General features: G+C 36.9%; 1 protein-coding gene across 1 annotated transcript in view; it reads left to right on the plus strand.

Moving 5' to 3' along the window:
* vipr1b (vasoactive intestinal peptide receptor 1b) overlaps positions 1–20808 on the plus strand; it is a 54523-nt gene that overhangs the window by 11780 nt on the left and 21935 nt on the right. The window contains exons 3-4 of the mRNA XM_031732571.2: positions 3112–3222; positions 19081–19181. Coding sequence (XP_031588431.1) covers positions 3112–3222; positions 19081–19181 — 212 coding nt within the window. The remainder of the gene's footprint in view (positions 1–3111; positions 3223–19080; positions 19182–20808) is intronic.

Raw genomic sequence — 20808 nt, forward strand, 5'->3', positions numbered from 1 at the left:
GGCGAGGTCAGACAGTGTGTGAATTTATATATAACAAATACATTTCTTCAGAAACTTAACGGAGTGTCCTGCAGTCAACTCGTCCAACAACTTATGAGTTTAACTATGATCGAGTATAGCATAATGTTAGACTTTTTGTAATCATTCCAGTGTTTGTTTTTCCATCCACAAAGCCGATTTAGCCCACAGGTTAAAGCCTGTTAAAAAAAGAAAGTGTCAATTCATGCTCATCACTGTCACAAGTCAACCAGCTATAAACACACTGATGTAATGACATATTTTTACATTCAGACTAACCAAGCAGTACACTATTTTCCCACCTTCATCATGAATAAGTGTTCCTTTTGTATCTTTCTTTAACTTCCAACAATAATAATCGTAATTATTATCAGTATAAATTAATTGTCTCTACATCTACATGCACACTATAAAACAGAAGTCCTAACAGCTGTACACATCATGGCTTTTGTGTTGTTAGTGTGCTCTTTAGTAATTCAAAAAGCAGGAAATTAAGAAGGTAGATGAACAGGCTGCAAGTATAAAAAAGTGGTGGTGGAGGTGGCAGGAAAGTGAGAAAAATAATAACAATTATTAGAAAATTAAAGCTCGGAAGGCTCAGCGTGGAAGAGGTGAGACAGGAGGTTTACCAGGTAAACCGACAGAGACTGAAGAATCAACACCAACGAAGAAGACAGGTTTAAGGTGACCTAAATCCCATGATGACACAATGAGATGTACAGGAAACAAATAAAGGCAGGACATAACAGCCACATTAGGCCACGAGAGGGAAAATGATTTTCAAAATAAAACAGGAAGAGACTGAAATAGAAACATGTAACACAATGACAGACAAACAGCAGGAGACACAAACAGGGAGGCACAGCAGTAAGCCATAGGAACAGGACACCACATGCATACCATAACAGTAGTAAACTTCTTTCCTGTTAAAGTGGGTAAAAATACACCAATGCCTTTTAACTCAGACACCAATTTAGATTCAAAATGTAATGTATGCTTCTCTTTTTGGCCCACTGAGATATCTGCTTGGCTGTCCTTCCTGTGACTTTAGGAACGCAGTGAAATATTGATGTTAAACGTTGTTGGCACTATCTCCATTTCCTTTCATTTTAATAAAAAATCACTACACATGCTGTACATACAGCATGCTGCGTTAAGTGTACAGTAGAAATAGCGTTCTTTATTGCTGCAGTGGCCCTTATTTTTCTTTCTTATCTCCTTCCTCAACCGGAAGATAGTTGAAGTTGCAGTCAGGGGTCACATCCTGAGTAACTCAGTTAACATGAGTGTTTGTGAGGAACCATAAGCTTACAGCCTATGGCGGTGCAACATAATACATCAAGGGATCCTTCAGCAGTTCCTTGGTTTTCTTATAATAGTTTAGATATTAAAACATTTTGATTGAAAGTAGATTTTAGCATGTAGCATTAATCAAGTATAAACATTTTATGAAAGGACAATATGGTGATTGCACAAGATATCATGAAGAAGCTGTTTGTTTGCTTTGCATTGCTCGTGTCATCATTTCCTGTGGTTAACTCGCGTGTTATAAGTCAAGTAAGTAAGTCATGTATTTGAAAGGTGCAGCTGAATAACACTTGTAGACTGCTAGGTTTTCACTTTTGTTTTTCAAAATTATTATTTAGAAATTAGTATTTTTTATTTGATTTTATTAGATTAATAAAAAAATAATAACTAATTATAAATAAAATAATCAAATGAATTAAGAAATTAAAATACTTAAAATAAAAACAATTAAAAATATGTTCAAAATAATAATAGATCAAAGGCAGTTTGTGGACATTTTAAGATGTGGTTGTATATCTAGGCACCAAGTGTAGAAGGCAGTTATCCTTAATAAACTTTGAGGATTTGCATCAGATAAGGACATCAATGTAAAAATCACCCAAATTAAAAATGCACAGCTACCCACCCCTTGTGAACAAGAGCTGCCAAAAGTAGCTTTTTATTATGCATAGTGTGTGCTTTTTTAAGCCTCGGTGTCATGTGAGAAACAGAAATTTCACTACTAACTTACTAATGAAATCCGTGGAGAGCAGAAGTAAGAATAATAAAGAACAAAAACCTAAATGAAAACAAGATAAAAGGTAATTATAAAAATTAATCTACCAAAAGTACAATGTAGTGGCAGAGGTGAGAGGAGAAGGACCAGACTGTGTTAAGCTGATGAGAGGGCAACAGCAACTCAAATAACCACTTGATACAACAAAGGTATGCAGAAGAGCATAGACTTTGAAACAGATGGGCTACAGCAGCAGAAGACCGTACTGTTTGCCACTGCTGTCAGCTAAGAACAGGAAACTTAAGTTACAGTTCACACAGGGTCAGATCAGAAGATTACAAAACTACTGATTGGTCTGGTGATTGTTGACTTCTGCTGCAACATTCAGATTGTAGAGTCAGAATTTGGTGTAAACAACATGAAAGCATGGATCCATTTTGCCATGTATCACCATGTCACAAAGCTCGAATCATCTTAAACTTTATATCATTTCTTAAATATGACAGTGAGTTCACTGAACTCAAACGGCATCCACAGTCACCAGATCTCAGCAAACCTGCAGCAACTGTGGATGAAAATCTCCATCTTTTCAAAAAAAATTGTTTCATCTATAGAATAATTATTATTAAGGTAGCTCTAAAGGCAAAAAGGGGCCTAACTCCATATTAGCAAGGTGTCTCTGATAAAGTTTCCACTGAGACTCTCAGGCAGTCCATTATCTCAGATAAATGTCAAACTGATTAAATATTGATTGTGACAAATAAATATGTTTAAAAATAAAATTAATCTGTTGCTTGAAGATTGGAGGCATAGAAGATGAAACCACCATGAATGAGTTTTTCTTTAACCCATATTATGACATTAACAAAGCTGCAAACCTGTAACTACGTCCCTAAAGTGAAACTGAATGATACCACGCAGCTGCTGCTTGCCATTAATTATTTATTTAATTATTTCATGGCTTTCGTGTTGAACATGATTTCATTTTGTAATCGTGGTGTTGGTGCTTGCACGTGTGTCTCTTACAATATGAGCGATGCCATGCTGATGTTGTTATGTTCACCTGGCAGGATGCCAAGGCATGTGGGACATCATCGCCTGCTGGCCTTCAGCTCAGGTCGGAGAGGTGGTTACAATAACCTGCCCGCCTTATTTCAGCTACTTCAGTGACCATCAGAAAGGTAAATGCACAAAACAAGGAATAACAGATGTTCTCTATGTGCTCTTCTGTAAAATAACAAGCTCGAGAAGAAGAAAACAAACCATCATTTAAATGTATGTAATTTTCTTTATGAAGGAAATAATTGCTTTGTGGCCAAAAAGCCTAAAGATGCCATAGCAGGACTTCGCTCAGCAGTGCTGTCATTTAGCCACGAGCTAACACATTTATTTTTTCTTTTATAACTGTGAGTATTTTCATATTTAAAATGTTATTTGCATACAGTTGAGCCTTTGGGTAGACACTGAAGATAAAATTTGCTCCTTGCATGCAAATGGACATTTAAAATATCAAGGACAGTCACTGGATACCCAACAGAAAGCCTGCAGCAAACAACTCAGGGGAAATTGGATATTGATTCATGAGGCCCATAAAAAGCTTCAGTTCATCATTATTTATATGACAAATCCATAAAATATCAGAAGTTTTTACATGTATGCATTTTATTAAAATGCAAAAAGAATAGGCTGAATTTCAGCACGTCAGCCTAAAATCAACCAAAGCACATGAGTATCAACTTTAATGTTAAAACAATCCTTTTTATGTAATAGTGGAGCGGGGAACACAGACAGGAAAGTGAGGCAGGTTGGAGTCAAACCCAGGCCTCTGGACATGTGGCATACTGGCGTCTGCTCACCCACTGAGCTAAACTGATGCCCACTAGCACAGTTTTTAAAAGTTGACTACTGTTAGTGAAGCTTACCGATTAGCTGTAGAAGTCAGGTTGGTGCTTGGAAGTGTTCAGCTGACTCAAGCCTCTGATAAGCAGAATAAAACCGTAAATATCAAACATCTCAGGGGCAAGCCGATGCAAGCATTTATAAGGGTTTTAAAATGAATCCTAAGCTGTACAGGTAGCCAGTTTAACGTACAAAGGTAAGTTTAATATGTTCGTCTTTTCATTTACGAGCAGCAGCATTTTGGACTAACTGCACTCATCATAACCGTGCCTGGCGCGCGCTGGCATATAAAGAACTGCAGTAATCGAGTGCGGCTGTGGTAAAATCACGGATCACATTCTGAAAGTTATTAAAAAAATAAAAGGTCTGATTTTAGCTTTCACTGAGAAAAGCTTAAAAAAAATCAAATTTGCAAATCTCATTTCAGACTTGGTTCAAATTCATCTTTTTCTAACACATTTTCCCTGATTTCTTTCCTGATCGCATGCTGTGAGGTTTTTTTCTGAAGGAATAGATTTTATAAATGCAACTTATTAAGCTGTGCTTAATACCTCAAAGGAAGCCATGGAGGGCAGTTTTACAGTACAGAATTTACCTGCATTCAGTTGGTTTTGCAGAAAATGTATAAATTATTTGACATTTTATTGTAATTTACCACCAAGTCTATTTTATGCTGCTGGAACTGCAGGTAAAAGAGTAAAGATAAGAGGACTAAATTAAAGAATAATTAAATTTAACTTGGATGTGACCACAAATTACATTGATTTCGACATCTCTCTCTCTCTCACTAGGATATGGGAGAGAGTGAGAAGTAAATGCACTCATGCATAAATATAAATATGTTGTCAGAACTCTTAGGTAGCAGCTGTCAAAGAGTGACGCTTAAGAAATAAATGTCAAGCACACGAGGGTTAAAATAAATATATTACATCTCTAAATATATTACCTCTCTTGACTCATTTGCAGGATCTGTGTTGCCTTTTGCGATTATATTTTCACATCCCATTCTTTATCTGTCCCTATCACCTTTTTCCTCTTTGACGAAAACAGGCAGCCTTCAATTGATCCATTTTGTGCAGAAGGAGAGCCAAATGACACCTTTTATGTGAGCGTGCACACAGCCTGAAGCAGAGAGAGCTGATAAGCACTGTCATAATACCCGTCATGTCTGATTGAGGTTTTAAACTAATGTGTTGTCAAGCTAATGCACAGAAAGCCTATAGCTATGCTGAGCTTGCTGCACAGGAAACCGCACTGTTAAATAACTGCGTCATCGTGCTGTGTGGAAGGACGTTGTTCTGATTGAAGTGTCTGCACATAACACTAGTGTTCTGTGTTGAACCTGCAATGTGTATGTATGGTACATATAGAATTTGAAAAAGCACTTGATGTTAACGTTAAAACTTCACTGAGGTTACTGTAGATGTAATGAATGGACAAAGCCGAGGACTAGATGTAAAGTCTGGATAGACTTGATCACAGATTGGAAGAAAACTGCTCGGACCCCTGCTTAACCTTTATTCTGGACGAGGTACAGACACAAAGGAGAGGGGGGGCTGGTGCTGTTTCAATGAACTAGGACAAGAAAAATAAGCAGTACAACTTTTTTAATATCATCTGCAAAGTCCAAAAATTGTATATATATCACACTTTTGCTTTGCAATTGAGCCAAGTTTCTTTCCGCCCCTGCTCCCTTCATACAGTAAATTAACACTTTTTACATCACCAAGAATATTTTTGATCTTGTTAATGGCTCTACATAAGAAAAAAGCTGAACGGTCATTTATCTTTTTGCAATTACATATTGCCTGTCTTGGATTTTTTTTTTTTTTTGTTAGCTTTACCTTCTTTTTAAACTTGTGTCCTTCAGATTGACTCTCAATACCTTTACAGCCGAAGCTTCACATCTGTGACTAAACAAAGAACTCTTATTTCTCGACTCTCTTGCTTCTTTCAGTTGAGGAAAAAAAAAAAGAAGATAGATATTGTCACTGATGGTCTGCTTGAATGGACAGACTATAGTGAATAACTTCAGCGTCTGTGCTGCATTGATGTCTTTGTTTTCGAAACAGTTGTTTTGTGTGTTTTGGGGGTTAAAGTGGGATTTGACAGGCCGGAGAAAAGAATTACGTCAAAATAAGTCAAGAGCTCCAGCAGATTCTTCCTTGGGTAAGGCTGCGATCAGCTGACCTGTGCTGCTCCTCACTATTCACTAATATTTTACTATTCACTGCTCTTTGTGGATTTAGTCAACTGAATTCAAAAAGATACACTCTGAAAAAGTTAAATAAAATTTTCACTCTCAATAAACACGAAGCAATAATTCAGAGTAAAACGAAACTGAAATGTATAAAAGCCAAGGTTTATTTATTATCTGTAAGGAAAATGTGCTTGGTATAAACTGAACGTGTACCAATCAACATTTTACACTATACTTGTGTAACAAAATTAGGTGGAAAATTTACATGTAACTAAACTAAATAAAGTCAGCATTTTGAGCAGAAATCTTTTCTTTTCACTCCTTATATGTTGTTGTTTTATGAGCTGTATTCTAACTCATAGACACTATAAAGCTAGTATAAAACATAAACAATGGCATAAACACCTTAAAGCCGCAATGTGTAAAATCTCAATACTAGATATAAGTAGATTGCAGACTGCAGTCGATGGAGGTTTGTTTTGTAACCCTCCCAGTTCAAGTGCATAATCCTAGCTAAGGTGGCCTCTGTAAAACAAAGAAATCTGGCTGTCATTCATCAGGAGTAAGTCTAGGCTCTCAGTCTACTTTTCACCTCAGCTGTCAGTTTATTTCAACATCTATTTACTCTGAAAGAGGCTGAAAACTTTGTGAAAGAAGTCATATATGAGTCAGTGAAGCTCTCTTCTGTTCAATAACAGCAAAACTGAAGTGAGTTGTTGAGGATATGCTGAACTTTTCTGTCAGTAAGTGCTGCTGTTTTTGCTGCTGTTAGCTGCTGTTAGCCTATGTTAGCTGCTGTTAGCCTATGTTAGCTGCTGTTAGTTAACATTAGTGAAACTGTTTTTGAAGTGGATGTAACGTTGTTGGACTGTGGGTGATCCTATTTAAGATGTATAAAAATGCGAGTTCTCTTTTCCTCCGCCTTTGAGATGCTACATATGGAGCCACATACATAACATGTGATTAGGCAGAACTCAAGATAGCGGGGCGACATGGTGGCATCAAACTGGTACCTTATGTGGCTTGATTAATTCAGTTCAATCCAGTTTTATGTATATAATGCCAAATCACAACAGCAGTTGTCTCAAGGCACTTAATTATAAGTTCATTTGAATGTGACAGTTTGTTGGAAGACATAATTACACAGTGTCGATGTCTGCTACCTTGATGTACCCTAGTAACAGTACCCATGCAGCCAGTCTAACATAGTGCATCGCTGTAAACTTTGTCGCTGTACTCCAAACTAACCCACCTTTGAATAACACTGATTCAGTTGGTGTCCCAAGATGTTTCACAAAAATGTAATCCAGCAATACATCACGTAGATCCAATATCTGAGTTAAAAACGCTAAAATGATTAAGGATATTACTTGCAAATATCCTTAAATTTCCAGTTCATAACTTGCAGAGAGTTCCTTACCTTTGAAAATAATCTCTCATCTTCCTCTGTTTTCCTGTCTTTCTTACATCTTTCTCCATCTATCAATGCCGCACATTAACGTTTTTCTTTCTTCTCCCTGTGAAATACAGCAGCTGTAATTTAGCTTATTTTGTAACAAGTTGCACACAAACAATTTGTGTGTTTGCTGGTATTTGTTGAGCTGTTTGAAAAGTTGCATTTGACATTTTCTGCCACTTAAAAAAACGTTATTCCGTTTATGCACGCTCCTCTTCAGTACCACTAGCTGTCCACTAAAGTACCACCGACCAGAATTTATTTACATCTGAACAAATAAACACAACACAGGAGGAAGAAAATGGTGAAAGCAGCGACAACATTATTTATTCATTACTGAGCAAACGTCTCCATGCTGTCACTGGATGCAACACCAGGCACATGAAAAATCAACTCATTTAATAGTGATTTGCATTAATCTGCCTACTGGATTTAATCACTCATCAATAGAGGTGCCAGTCCACTTTAACCCCTGGCTATATGAATGCTATTGCTAGATAATTGATAAACAGAAATCAGTATTTCACTTTAACAAACGTTGGATAGAAGTGACTGCCTCTGACGGTTTTCATTTTCGCTACACCAAGTACGTTTATGCTTTCCAGATGTGAATTCCAGATGTTATTTCGAATAACAAAATAAGAAAATCTTTTTAATTAAAGTACCAGGAGTATATAAAATATTGTTGACAATGTTTTTATTTGTTTCCCATTAAAAAAAAAACGGCATCTTGTATACTTTTTATTTGTATGTACTGCCAGGACTTGTGGGTAAATGTAGAGCAGTGACTTTGGGAGTCAACATATGTGCAGTATTACAAACTATCATCTCTAATTAACCTTTTCAACCAATGCATTTGTTGCCTAAAGTTATCATCAAGGGTCTGGATGTGACCCTGGTTGAACTTTACAAGCTCAGGTGTTGTACTAATTCACTAAATATTTTCTGGGGTGCCTGTGAGCTACAGTTTGATGGGTATTACAACAGTGTAGATTGGTAATAAGTTTGTAGTTTAAACTTTAAGAGAATTTTCTATTAAATTGTATACCTTTATGATATTAGTAAAATGACTAATTTAAATTACCATATGACTTGTGATGAATAAACAAATAATCTTCGAGATTCTGGGGGCCTTAGGCGCTGAGGTTGTAGTGGTGAACAGTGAAGCTACTGCCCAGCTGTGTGTCGTTACAGTATAACTACTGTGCTGTAATTGTTACTGCAATACACAAAATCTCTGTCTGTGTGTTTGTTTCTTTGTCTGTGAACCCATCATACATCGCCAGCAGTATATCAAAAATAATGATGTCATCGTATTACCTAGCAAACACCTAGCAAAGAATTAAAATGACCCATTTGACCAAAACATCTAATTTACAGTACTGCACGATAGTCTCAAGCCTCATTTCTTTATCGTTTGTTTCCAATGGGTCAGACTTTCTTGTAATTTTATAAAGTGGTTAAAGTGGTTTCAAAGTTTTTCTTTGGACATTGGCTGATTTTTCACTCATTCGTCGTGTCCAAATTCATGGGCTGCATCCTTTCTTGTAATCCTCAGAAGGTCGAGTAGGCCGGAAGTAAACGGCTGTGAAATTGGACGGTTAGCCTTCTGATTAACGTCACTGCTGTCTCGGTGGAGTTTAATAAACTCAGCCGTGCTCCTTGCTATGTAAAATATAACAGGACACTGGCATAAATTCTCGACCATCTCACACTTCTGTTTAATCAGTTTTCTGTTTGACGTTTATTCAGCTGTGTGAAAACCACCCAGGGATTAATAAAGTTTTATTTTATCTAATCTAATCTAATAACTTTAATCTCAGCCAAACCGATTTACTCACGAACAAATAAAACACTGAAAAAAGCCAAACAATATCCTTTTTAGGTTGTCTAAGTGACTTATATATTACGTTTACCTGAGTAGCGAAATGCGATCTGAAAATGATGTGCGGAGTTGTGCCGTTCGGCGGCTTCAGTGACCCTCGAGCTCCCGGCTTGCATCGAGCCGGTGGGTAACAGACGCTCTCCAGCGTCAAGACTTTTTGCAAATATGCAATACCTTGATAAACCGAGCAGATATTTGAGTTTACACAGCTACATTTCGCCTGAAAATATGTTAAAAGTTTATTTTGTGACCCAGAAAGATTAATAAAAGTAATTTTAAAACTTAGTAACTAACACCATTGACAAACTGGTTTGAGGAGGACAAGGATGAGATATGGTTAACAACACAAGAAACACCGGAAATCAGTTAAATCGGGAAAGGAGGAAGGGCTGCATTCGGATATTCAACCAGAAACCAAATGAGGACCAGGGACACAGTCCAGCTAATCCTTATCCAAAGTGATTCCCAAAGAGGTATTAACGAAGGATGCTCACACTGACAAAAGGTGAAGGGATGAGACGTTTAATTACTAAATAATGGTTTTTCAATATTATTATCCTTATCCTGAAAATTACTAAATAATGGTTTTAATATTATTATATGAAAAAATATAAAAGGATGTAGTTTCCCAACCATCAACAGTAATGACTACAGCAGTTATGAAGTCATGAAATTAACTCCGTATTTCATGGGAATGTAAAATAAACTGTCAGTGAACAGGAAGTAATATATTTCTGACATGAAAATGCAGAGAGAAGTTTAAAAGAGGAGGAGAGTCGTCCTCCTTTCTCTGCTCCTGGCGAGTTGGGTGTCACTCACTCAGATGCCAACATGCAGAGAGGCTTTTCTATGGCCTTTTCCCAGCTATTCATATTGTCTTCATAAGCACGGCGTGATTAACAGGTAATGCAATAAATTACTCTTGTTGTGATTGTTTTGATTCATTTTACAGTAATGAGTGAAATCAAGTCAAGCATTATGTCTCACTTGAGTTTAGACCACTCATTTGTCTCACGTGCTCTCTGCTCCTCCTGAGTCTTCTAATGTAGGGGGAACGTGACGATTAATCAGGTGTTAGCACCCGCCGGAAGAGTAGATGTTAACAATGATTTCTCTCGGTTGTTGTGGGTTAGGCAGGATGTGGTCGTTACACTTCATACTGAGGTGATGAGGAAAATACGATTGTACAACACTGATGAGAGTTTTCTCTCTCTTCCCAAAAGATGATTAACTTGAAACTTTACTGAAGTCTTCAGTGAAAATTTTCCGTGACTCCCACCTTTCTCTGACCAGCGTAGATTGTAAATATTAGGCGATATTATGTTGCGCAGCCTACTGACAGGGATCGGGAACCTGCTACTGTGAATTTGCTTGCGTTAATCTTGTGCTGCTGAAGGTTAGTGTCAGCGTGTTGGACTGATGCGTTTGACTGTGACCCTGGGCTGTATTCAGACGGATCGTTAAACTCTAGTTTGTCAGTTCAAGCATTATTACTGGCATTCAAGCTGTTTAGGTTGTGAAAAAACAGCAGCAGGTGACTGCATTTTTATATTTTTATTGTATTTGCATGTACAGTAAACAAGCTAGAAACATGAATAGAAAAATTGGGCGGCACTTTATAATAATCTCACACCATTAAGTGTGTGTTAGATATAGGTATCATTACTAGGTATAAGACTAGTAAGGTAATAGCAAGCACTTAATTCATCATTTATATATCATTACTCCTCTTTAGCATGTCATTTATAAATACAGATATGCTTATCCATCTGTTACTATTATACCATATACAGCTGTCACTGTTGCTACATCACTGCTAATAATAATCATAGTCCTAATACCATATCTGTATTTATAAATGGCCTACTAAGGAGGAGTAATGCTGTATAAATGATATATAATACCTTAATATTGCTCAATAGTGTGCCATTATTATAAAGTTCTGCAAAAAATTGACTTGTGAGCGCTAATAAATGTTTAGCCCAACAGGAAACAGGAAGCCACACAATGGCCCTAAAGCCTAACGGTGATGTTTCATCACCTGGGATGTCTAGCAGAGTCCCTGTATCCAAATCTTAAGTAGATACACAACTTTTATCCCTCAGAAACAAACACAATGTGCAGCTTGAACACAGTGAGTTTCATGTGCACGCGCATGTATTTGGCAGAAAACATGAAGAAGGATCTTAGAGTAGTTTAGGTAAATGGAAAGAGTTTATTTTATTATTTTATTCAACTTTATTGTAGTACCAAGGGTGTAATATAATACTGTTTTGACAAGCTGGTGGGGACACTATAAAGATAGTTGTTGCAATAATCTCGTAACACATGGATTCATATTCCCAGTTGCTTCTGATTATGTTTAACTGTGACCTTAAAATCTTTAAACCAATTTTTACCATCTCATATGTATTCGTGTTCCTCCTCTGTGTAACCTCCCTGGCCTCAGTTATTGGACATGCGGCTTTTAATAGTTTGAGAAGTATATTAATTCACTGACGTTCTTTACACTTCTTTCTTATCTGCCTCAGATTAAATGTTTGGATATTAAATTAAGCATGGCGTACAGGTGAAGAGTGAAGCACGGGATCAAATAACATTTCCTGACACGAACCTCTCAGTCGTTTCCTTTCCTCGCTGAGAGCCATTTTTAAATCGGTGCTGATAGATACCCATTACTCCTTTGCAACACCTGCAGGCTTTCTCCCTGCTCCTGGCTCTGTGACCCAGCAAGTTAATGTTACCCTGACTGATATGTGCTAATATCCAATCACTGACAGCTCCACTGGATACAAAATGGGGCTGATGGGGCGTTTACTGTTACAAATCCACTTACACTGACTGATGTTCCTCACAGACAGACAGACAGAGAGATAGATTTGATTTAACCATTAACATAACATAGAGTCATAAAATGGTATGTATAAGGATGTAGCTTCTGGGTATGAGGCCTTAAACCTTCATCATCTGGTTATAAAATAGTTAGTTAATTATTAGAGACAAAAAGGATGTAAAGCAGACAGTTTTTCTTTTATTTTGTTTTTTAGGATATAGATAGCGTGACATAAATAGCACAGGGAAGACTGTAAACATCTCAAAATGTCCCCATTCGTTCTTTGAGGGCTGTTTCTGTCTTATTAAGATGTTTTTAAACTCGCCTGTGGTTTGGCTTTAGGTTAAAACCTGGCCTGTTGTTCTGATTATCTGTATAATGTACACCTGTATTATCTACACAAATGAATCAAAATATGGTAACAAATTATTAAAAACATGGGAATTATTTCATCTTCTGCACTTTTAATATCAGATTTTGCACTCAGTGTAGTAAAATGTGTCCTCGAAATATCTTTATGTTTCATCTACACCCACTCCTGAGCGTCACAACCAAGCAAAGAGAGACTTGAGCTTTGTGCAGTGGTTAAAAAATGTCATTTAAAACCTCTAAAGCGGAGTAATTAAAATGTTAAAATTCCTTTATTTAACCTGTACCAAAAGCAAAATGGAAAAACACCAGCTTCTGTTTGTCAGGGATTTAGAGACGCTTGTGTTTTTTGGATTCAGCCCAACAGCTGCTTTGTCTTTTCTAGTTTTAAGGCTAAGCTAAGTTGACAAGCTTCATATTTAACATCTAACTATTGGAAAGTGAATCAGCATCCTAAAATAATTAATCACTCCTTTAAATTGTGTTGGACTTGTGTGTTACTTATTTCTGGAAAACGCTTCACTCCACAAATTGTGCCTTTTCTTACTCTTATCCTTTTTCACAAAGTTTCCAAACACCTCTCCGTATATTTTCCTGGCTTGTATCCAAAAAAGCAGATATGGCTTTTTCAACGCTGCATATTTTTTGGGTGTGATGAAAGCCAATCCATCACCTTTTAAACAGCCAGTCAAAATTCCCCTGAGCTTTTTCTGCAAGCTGATCTCTTCTTTTTTCTCCCCTCTGGAAGTGAAGATGCACTCATACCTGCATTAGCCCCTCAGAGAGTCAAACAGCAAATTAGTGTCCTGGGGAAATGTAACACTTCATAGATAGAAGATGGATTTTCAGCACTACATGTACAGATGCCTACGTGAGAGAGGGTGAATTCGAAGCTAAAAATCTTGGATTGGTTTAAATGGACCCGTGAGTTTAAAATCACCACAGGCAGCATTGCATGATGGCCAAATCTTGGCAAAAGACCTACCAGACCAACCACTTTCTTGTTTTTTCTCACAAAGTTTCAATGTATGTTCCATAATATGTATGTTGCCTTTTTACTTAAGTGATTTTTATATTTTTTGTAGTTTAGTGTTTCTTCTGAAAAATCTCACCCAAGTTAATGGGGTAAACTTTACTTTAAAATCAGTTTTTCGTACTAGACAATGTGTTGTGACAAATATAGTTTTCTTAATGGAAATCTTTATGTTTTGTCCCTCGATTTTCTGTTATTCACTTGGAGCTCTTTTTGCTTGTCTCTCAGATTAAAACCACGATTGACTTTTAGCTACAGCCCCTCTTTTGTGATTGCTTCACCTGTAATAAGAGGCATAAGTAAAGAGAAATGGCTTTTACCTGAATTCAACTCATCTCTCTCATTTTGTGTTAAAAAGCTGTCTTTTCTATTCTTTAATCTTCGGTGCATTAAGGAGCCATGTTTATCAAAAAGCCCACACTGACAAACGCAGCCGCTGTCCATATTTAGTAACAGACTTTTGTGTTTCAGTAAAATTTCTGGGAGCTTATTAAACCCAAAGCGTACTCCTGTTGTCAGCCTTAAAAAGCAAGGATTCAGCATTACACTTATGTCATGTGTTACATTTTAGGATCTTTTTGCCCCCCAAAGGGATCTGGGTCTCTGCTGTTTTTGTTCCCACAACTCACCAACACACACTGGATTAAAGTGAAAATATTACCTATTAGTTTCTCATTGAAATAACATCATGAAACTGTAACTAAACTATTTTTTTATTATTTTGATTTTGTCAGTCTCTCATATTAGCAAGCTTCCCTGAGTTTTTGCAGTGAATTTTGCAGGATTTCCTTTTGGGATTTCAGGATTTCAGTCATCATTTTGAGCATAAATATCTTTTGAAGTGAAATCCATTGCAGTGCTAACACAGTTCAATTCACACTGTCATTCATATCTATGGCCGAGTCACCACCTACCCTAACACGCATTTCTTTGGACAGTTGGAGGAAACTCATCTCACCTCTAGTTTATTTTTGATACCACAACATCAAAAGTAGGAGGGAGACCCAAAAAAGACAATATTCTGCTGACAGTTTTTAAATGTTTCTTTCCCAAATCTGCTTTTCTGTATTGGAGTTCACTAATAAAAATAATCTAGCTTCAAGTAGAACAGATTGAAACTGCTCCTTTTTGTTGTTGTTGTTGATTTAAACTCACCTCCTTCCTTCCAAAAAGCAGATTTCACTTCAATTTCAGTTCATGTTATTTTGCTAAACTTATATAAAAAGTATAAATTGTAACATTTCTGTCACCTGACTGCTTTTGTGTTCTTTTGTGGCAGCGATACCAGAGACACAAACTAAAGGCAACCCTGGAAAAATGACGTTACCTTTGCTGTCACGGTGGGGGAATTTCCCTGAGCGCTTGTGATAAAAAAGCTTGTTTACTGACATGCCTGGTGGACAAATCACAAGCTTTGCTTGTTGTGAGCTTCTTGTGCTCTCACAGCTTTACACCTGAGCTGCAGCTGACATCTGAGTGGCAGCGTTAATATTGACTTTGTCAGAAAGGCTGTGGAATTTATTTAAAGTCAAATGTTTGACTTATTCAAAGCTGCGTGATAGATGCCACTCAGCCACTCCATTGCAATGATTTTTTTTTTTAATACCGAAGTTCTGAGTTAGGTAAAAAGTATATATGTAACAGTCAGGGAGGTCGGTGGCTGCAGTAATTGACTATGTGAATATCTGGTAACCTACAAAGACAAACAGCTAGAAAGATATAATGCGTACATGAAATAGAAAGCTTGATGGTATTACTCGCTGATAACAATAACGACAAAGAGTGAATGCAAATAGGTGAATAAACAGAGAAGGAAATAGTTTGAGGTAAACTCCTCTCGAGGGATACAAAGACTGCGACTGCACGTCTGGAATAAATCTCTTTAAATCTTCAAAAACAAAATTGAACTAAAGAAAAACATGAAAAAACAAAGTTTCCCGCCAGTTGTTTGTCTCTCGTACATCTCTGAGACACCAACGACTTTGAGAGCTGGCGCCTGAGTCCTCTCTAAGCATATTGTAAATATTATTTACAATAGTCACATATTACATACGGTAAATATCATAGATGTTGCGCATGTCAGCATCTGGATGTGCTGCGTCATGCTGGGCATCATGATTAGCTAGCGCGACTTTAACCAAAAAAGACAACCAGGACTGAGCCTCAACATTTTCCATCTAAATATCAATCTGACGTCAAAAGCAACACCAAATGCCAAAATGCATCAATTACTGCCGAGAAGCAGTCCGAAATATCCCAGCACTTAAATCTGTAACAATCTACTGGCTCGTCAAAAATTCGATTAGAGAAAATTGCGAGCTACTAGACTGTGGCTATTAGAGATCAAATGAGTAGGAGATTTCTTTGTGTCCCAGTGCTTATTGAGTTTGCAGTTTGGCAGAGACAAATGCCCAATAAAGAAAAATCAATATCAAAGAGACGAAAATAATCTAATAAATCTTTGCCCTCACTTGAGTCATAATTGATTCGAGGGCATCTGTAGCCTTTGTGTGAGCTTTATTAAATATGCTCATGTAAATCTACTCATATTTTTTTATGGAAATGACAGAAGACAAAAAGGAAATTAAACAAATTAGCATCAGAAATGATGATAAATCCGATATTATCCTTCATAGTTGAGGGACGAGTGAGCTAAGTTTTACTTTGCTGTAAGTTCATTCATAAATGGCATTTGAAGATGCTCCTCACAGAGACCTGACCGTAGTGGTGACTATGCTCCAGCTCTCAGAGGGCTCTCCTTTCTCTGCAAATGGCTCAACCCTGTGACCAGACAGCAGATCTCCACTTATGCAGCCTGACAGCATCCTGACAAAACCTTCGTCCTGCATGAGAATTCACAGATTAAGCTGTTAGGCAGCGTAATGGGACTCTCAGAGTCCGCCGGTATCGCCTCTAATTATTGTTGTGAATTGTGTCCATGCAATGGAAAAACAAACAGCGATCGTGGATGTCTTCACTGGTCTGTTTCTGCTGAAACTGTTAACATGCTAAATAAAGTGAAGTGTCCTTTGAAATCAGTTTTCTAGCTTTTGTTTCTGTACTTGAAGGTGGTTGAATTAAAATTTTGCTTTTTGTCCCCCTCTTTTCTTTTAGAGTGGGATTTGTTTGGATTATTGTCAATATTTTACCATATTTAACACTTTTTGTTAAAGCATATCCCAAAACATCTCTTATCAAGTGGTGGGTGCTGACAGACAACCTATTTTCCAACTCTTTTGGGACATTGGTATATAGATTTCTTTCTGTAATCTAAGCGATCCATACAAACACAAGATTTGTTCAAGGGCTCTATGCTTCAAAGTTTTATTTGTGAAATGGTCTCGAGTATAGGTCGGGTCACACTGCTTCTAGGCGATTTTCTGCTTTGCCGTTCTGCAATACCCTGGAGTAAATAGTGGAAAGACTGAATCCCTTCCACCCAGACTATAAATGAACATGAGTCCATGTGCCTATACGATTACTTCAAGTCAGCTTTAGTCAATGCATTCATTCAGGATTCTCTGGAGGATTTAGCTCGTGCCGTTCGCTTCAAAAATTGTCTGAAAAGTTCTGTGGTGACAGATGAGGAATGTGGAAGTTGATTTAATGAGCCTGATGTTGTGTGTGTGTGTTTACTTACACATCCATGAAGGTGTGTTTGGCAAATTGGGAAATTGATTTATGGTAAAATAAGACTCGAGCATCCGAGCATGATGCGTAAATGCAGTCACAGAAGAGGTATTTCAGTCACATGACCGCTCTGCACTGAGCAGTATTTATGCTGTAGAAACAACTTCCTGCTGCACATTCTTTCATTAGCAGCTCACTGCCTGATATCATTTGGTTATAAGTGGCTTTGTTTATATCCACAGAGCAGCTTGTCTGTTGGTCACATTGAAATTAAGGTCTTTTAGTGGTTAAGCTGTTTACATGAACCTTTGATGCCCCATGAATGAATAAACCATGAACAAATTTCACAAATAAACCAAATGACAGACTGTTTCTGCTGCAGAGCGAGAGAAATAGTAACTAAACATCCTTAAAATAACGTGGCTCAATATTTTTTGTGACCATCTAAAGAAGTCTCTATAGGAAATCCACAAAAAAAGGAAAAGAAGAAAAAACAAACTAAATCAGAAATATTAGAAGTGAAAGTTCAGTTTCATACAAATCAATAGAAATCAGGTTATGGGAAGCAGATAATATCGGTCACAGATTTGCATAATTCTCTTTTATTGCCTACCTCATTACAAAGTCAGGAGGTTTAAAAAACAAAAGAAAATCTATAATGAAAAAAAAAATTTTATATAAAAGAAAAGAAAACTGAAAATGTAGCCCTGTGACTCGCTCTATGGTAGCTGGGATTTCTCAAGAAATAGTGTTTTTTCTAGGAGTGATTTATAACAGTTTTGAAAGAAAGTCTCACACCATCCAGTAAATGCTCTCTGTTAATATATTATGGAATTATGTTGTAATTAAATTAATCTGGTGAGGTGCAAAATATTGAGACATGCAGTATGAATCACTCAAAAGGTTCCAGCAGAATCATTCATTTATTGTTTTTTTTGCCTACATATATCATCTTACAATAGAGCCGACCTGATATAGCAGCATGGCCAATATCGGCCAATATATCAGTACTAGCATTTACAACAGAATTAAAAACATCAAGAAGAAATAGAAACACCCTTCAACCATATTATTAGTCCTGAGTGCTGTTTCATAGTTTACCCACCAGAGGGCACTCTGCAACCTTACTGTTACCAACACGAACAATCAGCTGATTTTAGCTAACAGATGGTATATGAGTACAACTTGTAACAATTTTTTGCAGAAAGATTATTATTATTATTAAAATGTAATCTGATATTATTATAGTAAGAACTCATAATTAACAAATCAGGAAAATCTGAAAGAAAACATAACCCGCTATCTATATATAATATCTACAGTAGCCCTATCATGATTAAACATTTTTAATTATTTTTATTCATATTATCATCAGATGTTAAACAATAGGCTGTAGAGTAAATTTTAAGCAGTATGTTGTGGGCATGGTAGTATTGTGTGGTGCATGCATTCTTGCCTGGATCATTATGTGGGGTTAGATGAATGGCAAGATAGTCAATATCTGTAACAGCAGAGTGCCTTTCTGCAGGCTCAGGTAAAGTACAAGTCAATAGCGGCTCACATTAGGAGGAAAGAATTTTTGTGGCACTTTGCAGAGTTTGATTTTTTTGCTGTTGTTACCTGTTAGGTCACTGACAATGTCACAACGTGTCCAATTTGAACCTATTGGTGGGCAGGCAGAGGAAATGTAACGCTTGGGTGGCTGTGACCTCTTTGGTTCTTCTCCGTCTCCAGGTAACCTTTCCAAAACCTGCACAGAAGATGGCTGGACCGAGATGCATCCTATTGACATTGCTGTGAGCTGTGGATACAATCTCAACAGCACTAGCGATGATGTGAGTAGACTGACACAGTCTCATAGTGAATGACCAGAGCCGCACAGTGGGAAATAGTGTCCAGAGCCAGCGGTCAGGAAGAATTGAATGAGAAGCTCTTTTCTTTGCTCTGTGGGTGGGTGTTATTGGCTGTATTGGGGAAATTACTGTATTGATTGGTTTGCAACTCTGTACCTCATATATGCTTTTGTTCACTGCTATGTATTGAGTTGCCTCAAGTGACTGAGTCTACAGAATATATAGAATGAAGCTGTCAATGAATACTGTTTATATTTTCATGTACAGGCTTTTTTATTATTGTTGGACTAAATGTCAATATAATATAGAAATGTACAGAAATGTCAGGAAACAGCAAGCTGAGAAAATTAATGAAAAGCTGTTTGTTAAACTTCATTTTAAGAAATTTTCTTATGAAGCAAAAGTTAGCAGGAACGTGGGACCATGCCCAACTAACTTAACAGCTTAATGCAGTATGTTTCTTAGTATACAGGTAACTTGCCCATACACTGAGGAAGGTGCATTTAATTCACTGACTCATAACTGTGGAGTGCTGAGTTAGAACCCGGGATACTTTGACTAGTTTAATATAAAGTGTGGAAGTAGATAACCAGCTAGCCTTTCCAAAGCTAAAGATAGCATTACTTTGCATTACTGCGTTGCTAAAGCATACTAATTTATACATACTGTATTTACATGGTCGCTTACTTAAAATTGTAATCTGATGCATGCAGATTACACAGGTCTGCAAAAAAGTTTTCCTGCTGCATGGGATATTTTGGGTAAATTTGATGTTTTTTAGGTGCTGAATCTAAAAATGATCTCCATTTCCCTCCATCACATACAGTTTCTTTTGCAAAACAAGAGGAGTTTACATTAAAAAAAAAGCACAACAGCAATGAAAAAAATAAATATTTTATTACAATTAACTATGCATAATTTTTCGGAGATTCCTTACCTTTCGCTATGAACAAAATAAACCTGGTGGGACATGATCATCTGAGCTCCTCACACTGCCAAACCCACCGTACCCTCCCTGTCCTACTGACCCCCCTCAATCCCTCGCATTTTCTATTTGTATTTCTCTTGAGTCTCGCTCTTAGAAATATTCAATTAATGTGAGAAATCATTAGTAGATATGGTGTTTTGATTCAAGTATAGGATACCAGATTTCAGTTTTAAAAGGGAAATTAAAGTAAAAACATGAGTTTTGCAAGAAAACCTGATGTGATGGAATTTTTAAAATGTTTTTAAAAAAATCCTGTGCAGTTTTTTGGTTGCAGACCTGTGTTATTTAAGAGAAATGCATGTTTGTGTACAGATTCAACAAAGAATAACAATGTGTTGTGGTAAATGTATATTTCAACTGTAAAGATAACCAGAGTAGCTGTACCCTGTGCTCGTCATACATTGGGAGAAAGATTGGATTAGAAAGAAAATCTATGGTTCTAAGTTCACTTAGTTCGCTGTTGTAACAAAAACATCCATATTGTAATTAAAAAAAGCAACACAATTGCCTGAAAATTATATTAATGAACACAAGGTGTACTGACAAGATGTGTGCCAGCTATCTCTATATTATTTTCTGTGGGCTACTTTTATCTTTCTTTGTGCGCCTCATGTTTACTCC

Source organism: Oreochromis aureus, linkage group 9, assembly GCF_013358895.1.
Source record: "Oreochromis aureus strain Israel breed Guangdong linkage group 9, ZZ_aureus, whole genome shotgun sequence".
NCBI classification, from domain to species: Eukaryota; Metazoa; Chordata; class Actinopteri; order Cichliformes; family Cichlidae; genus Oreochromis; species Oreochromis aureus.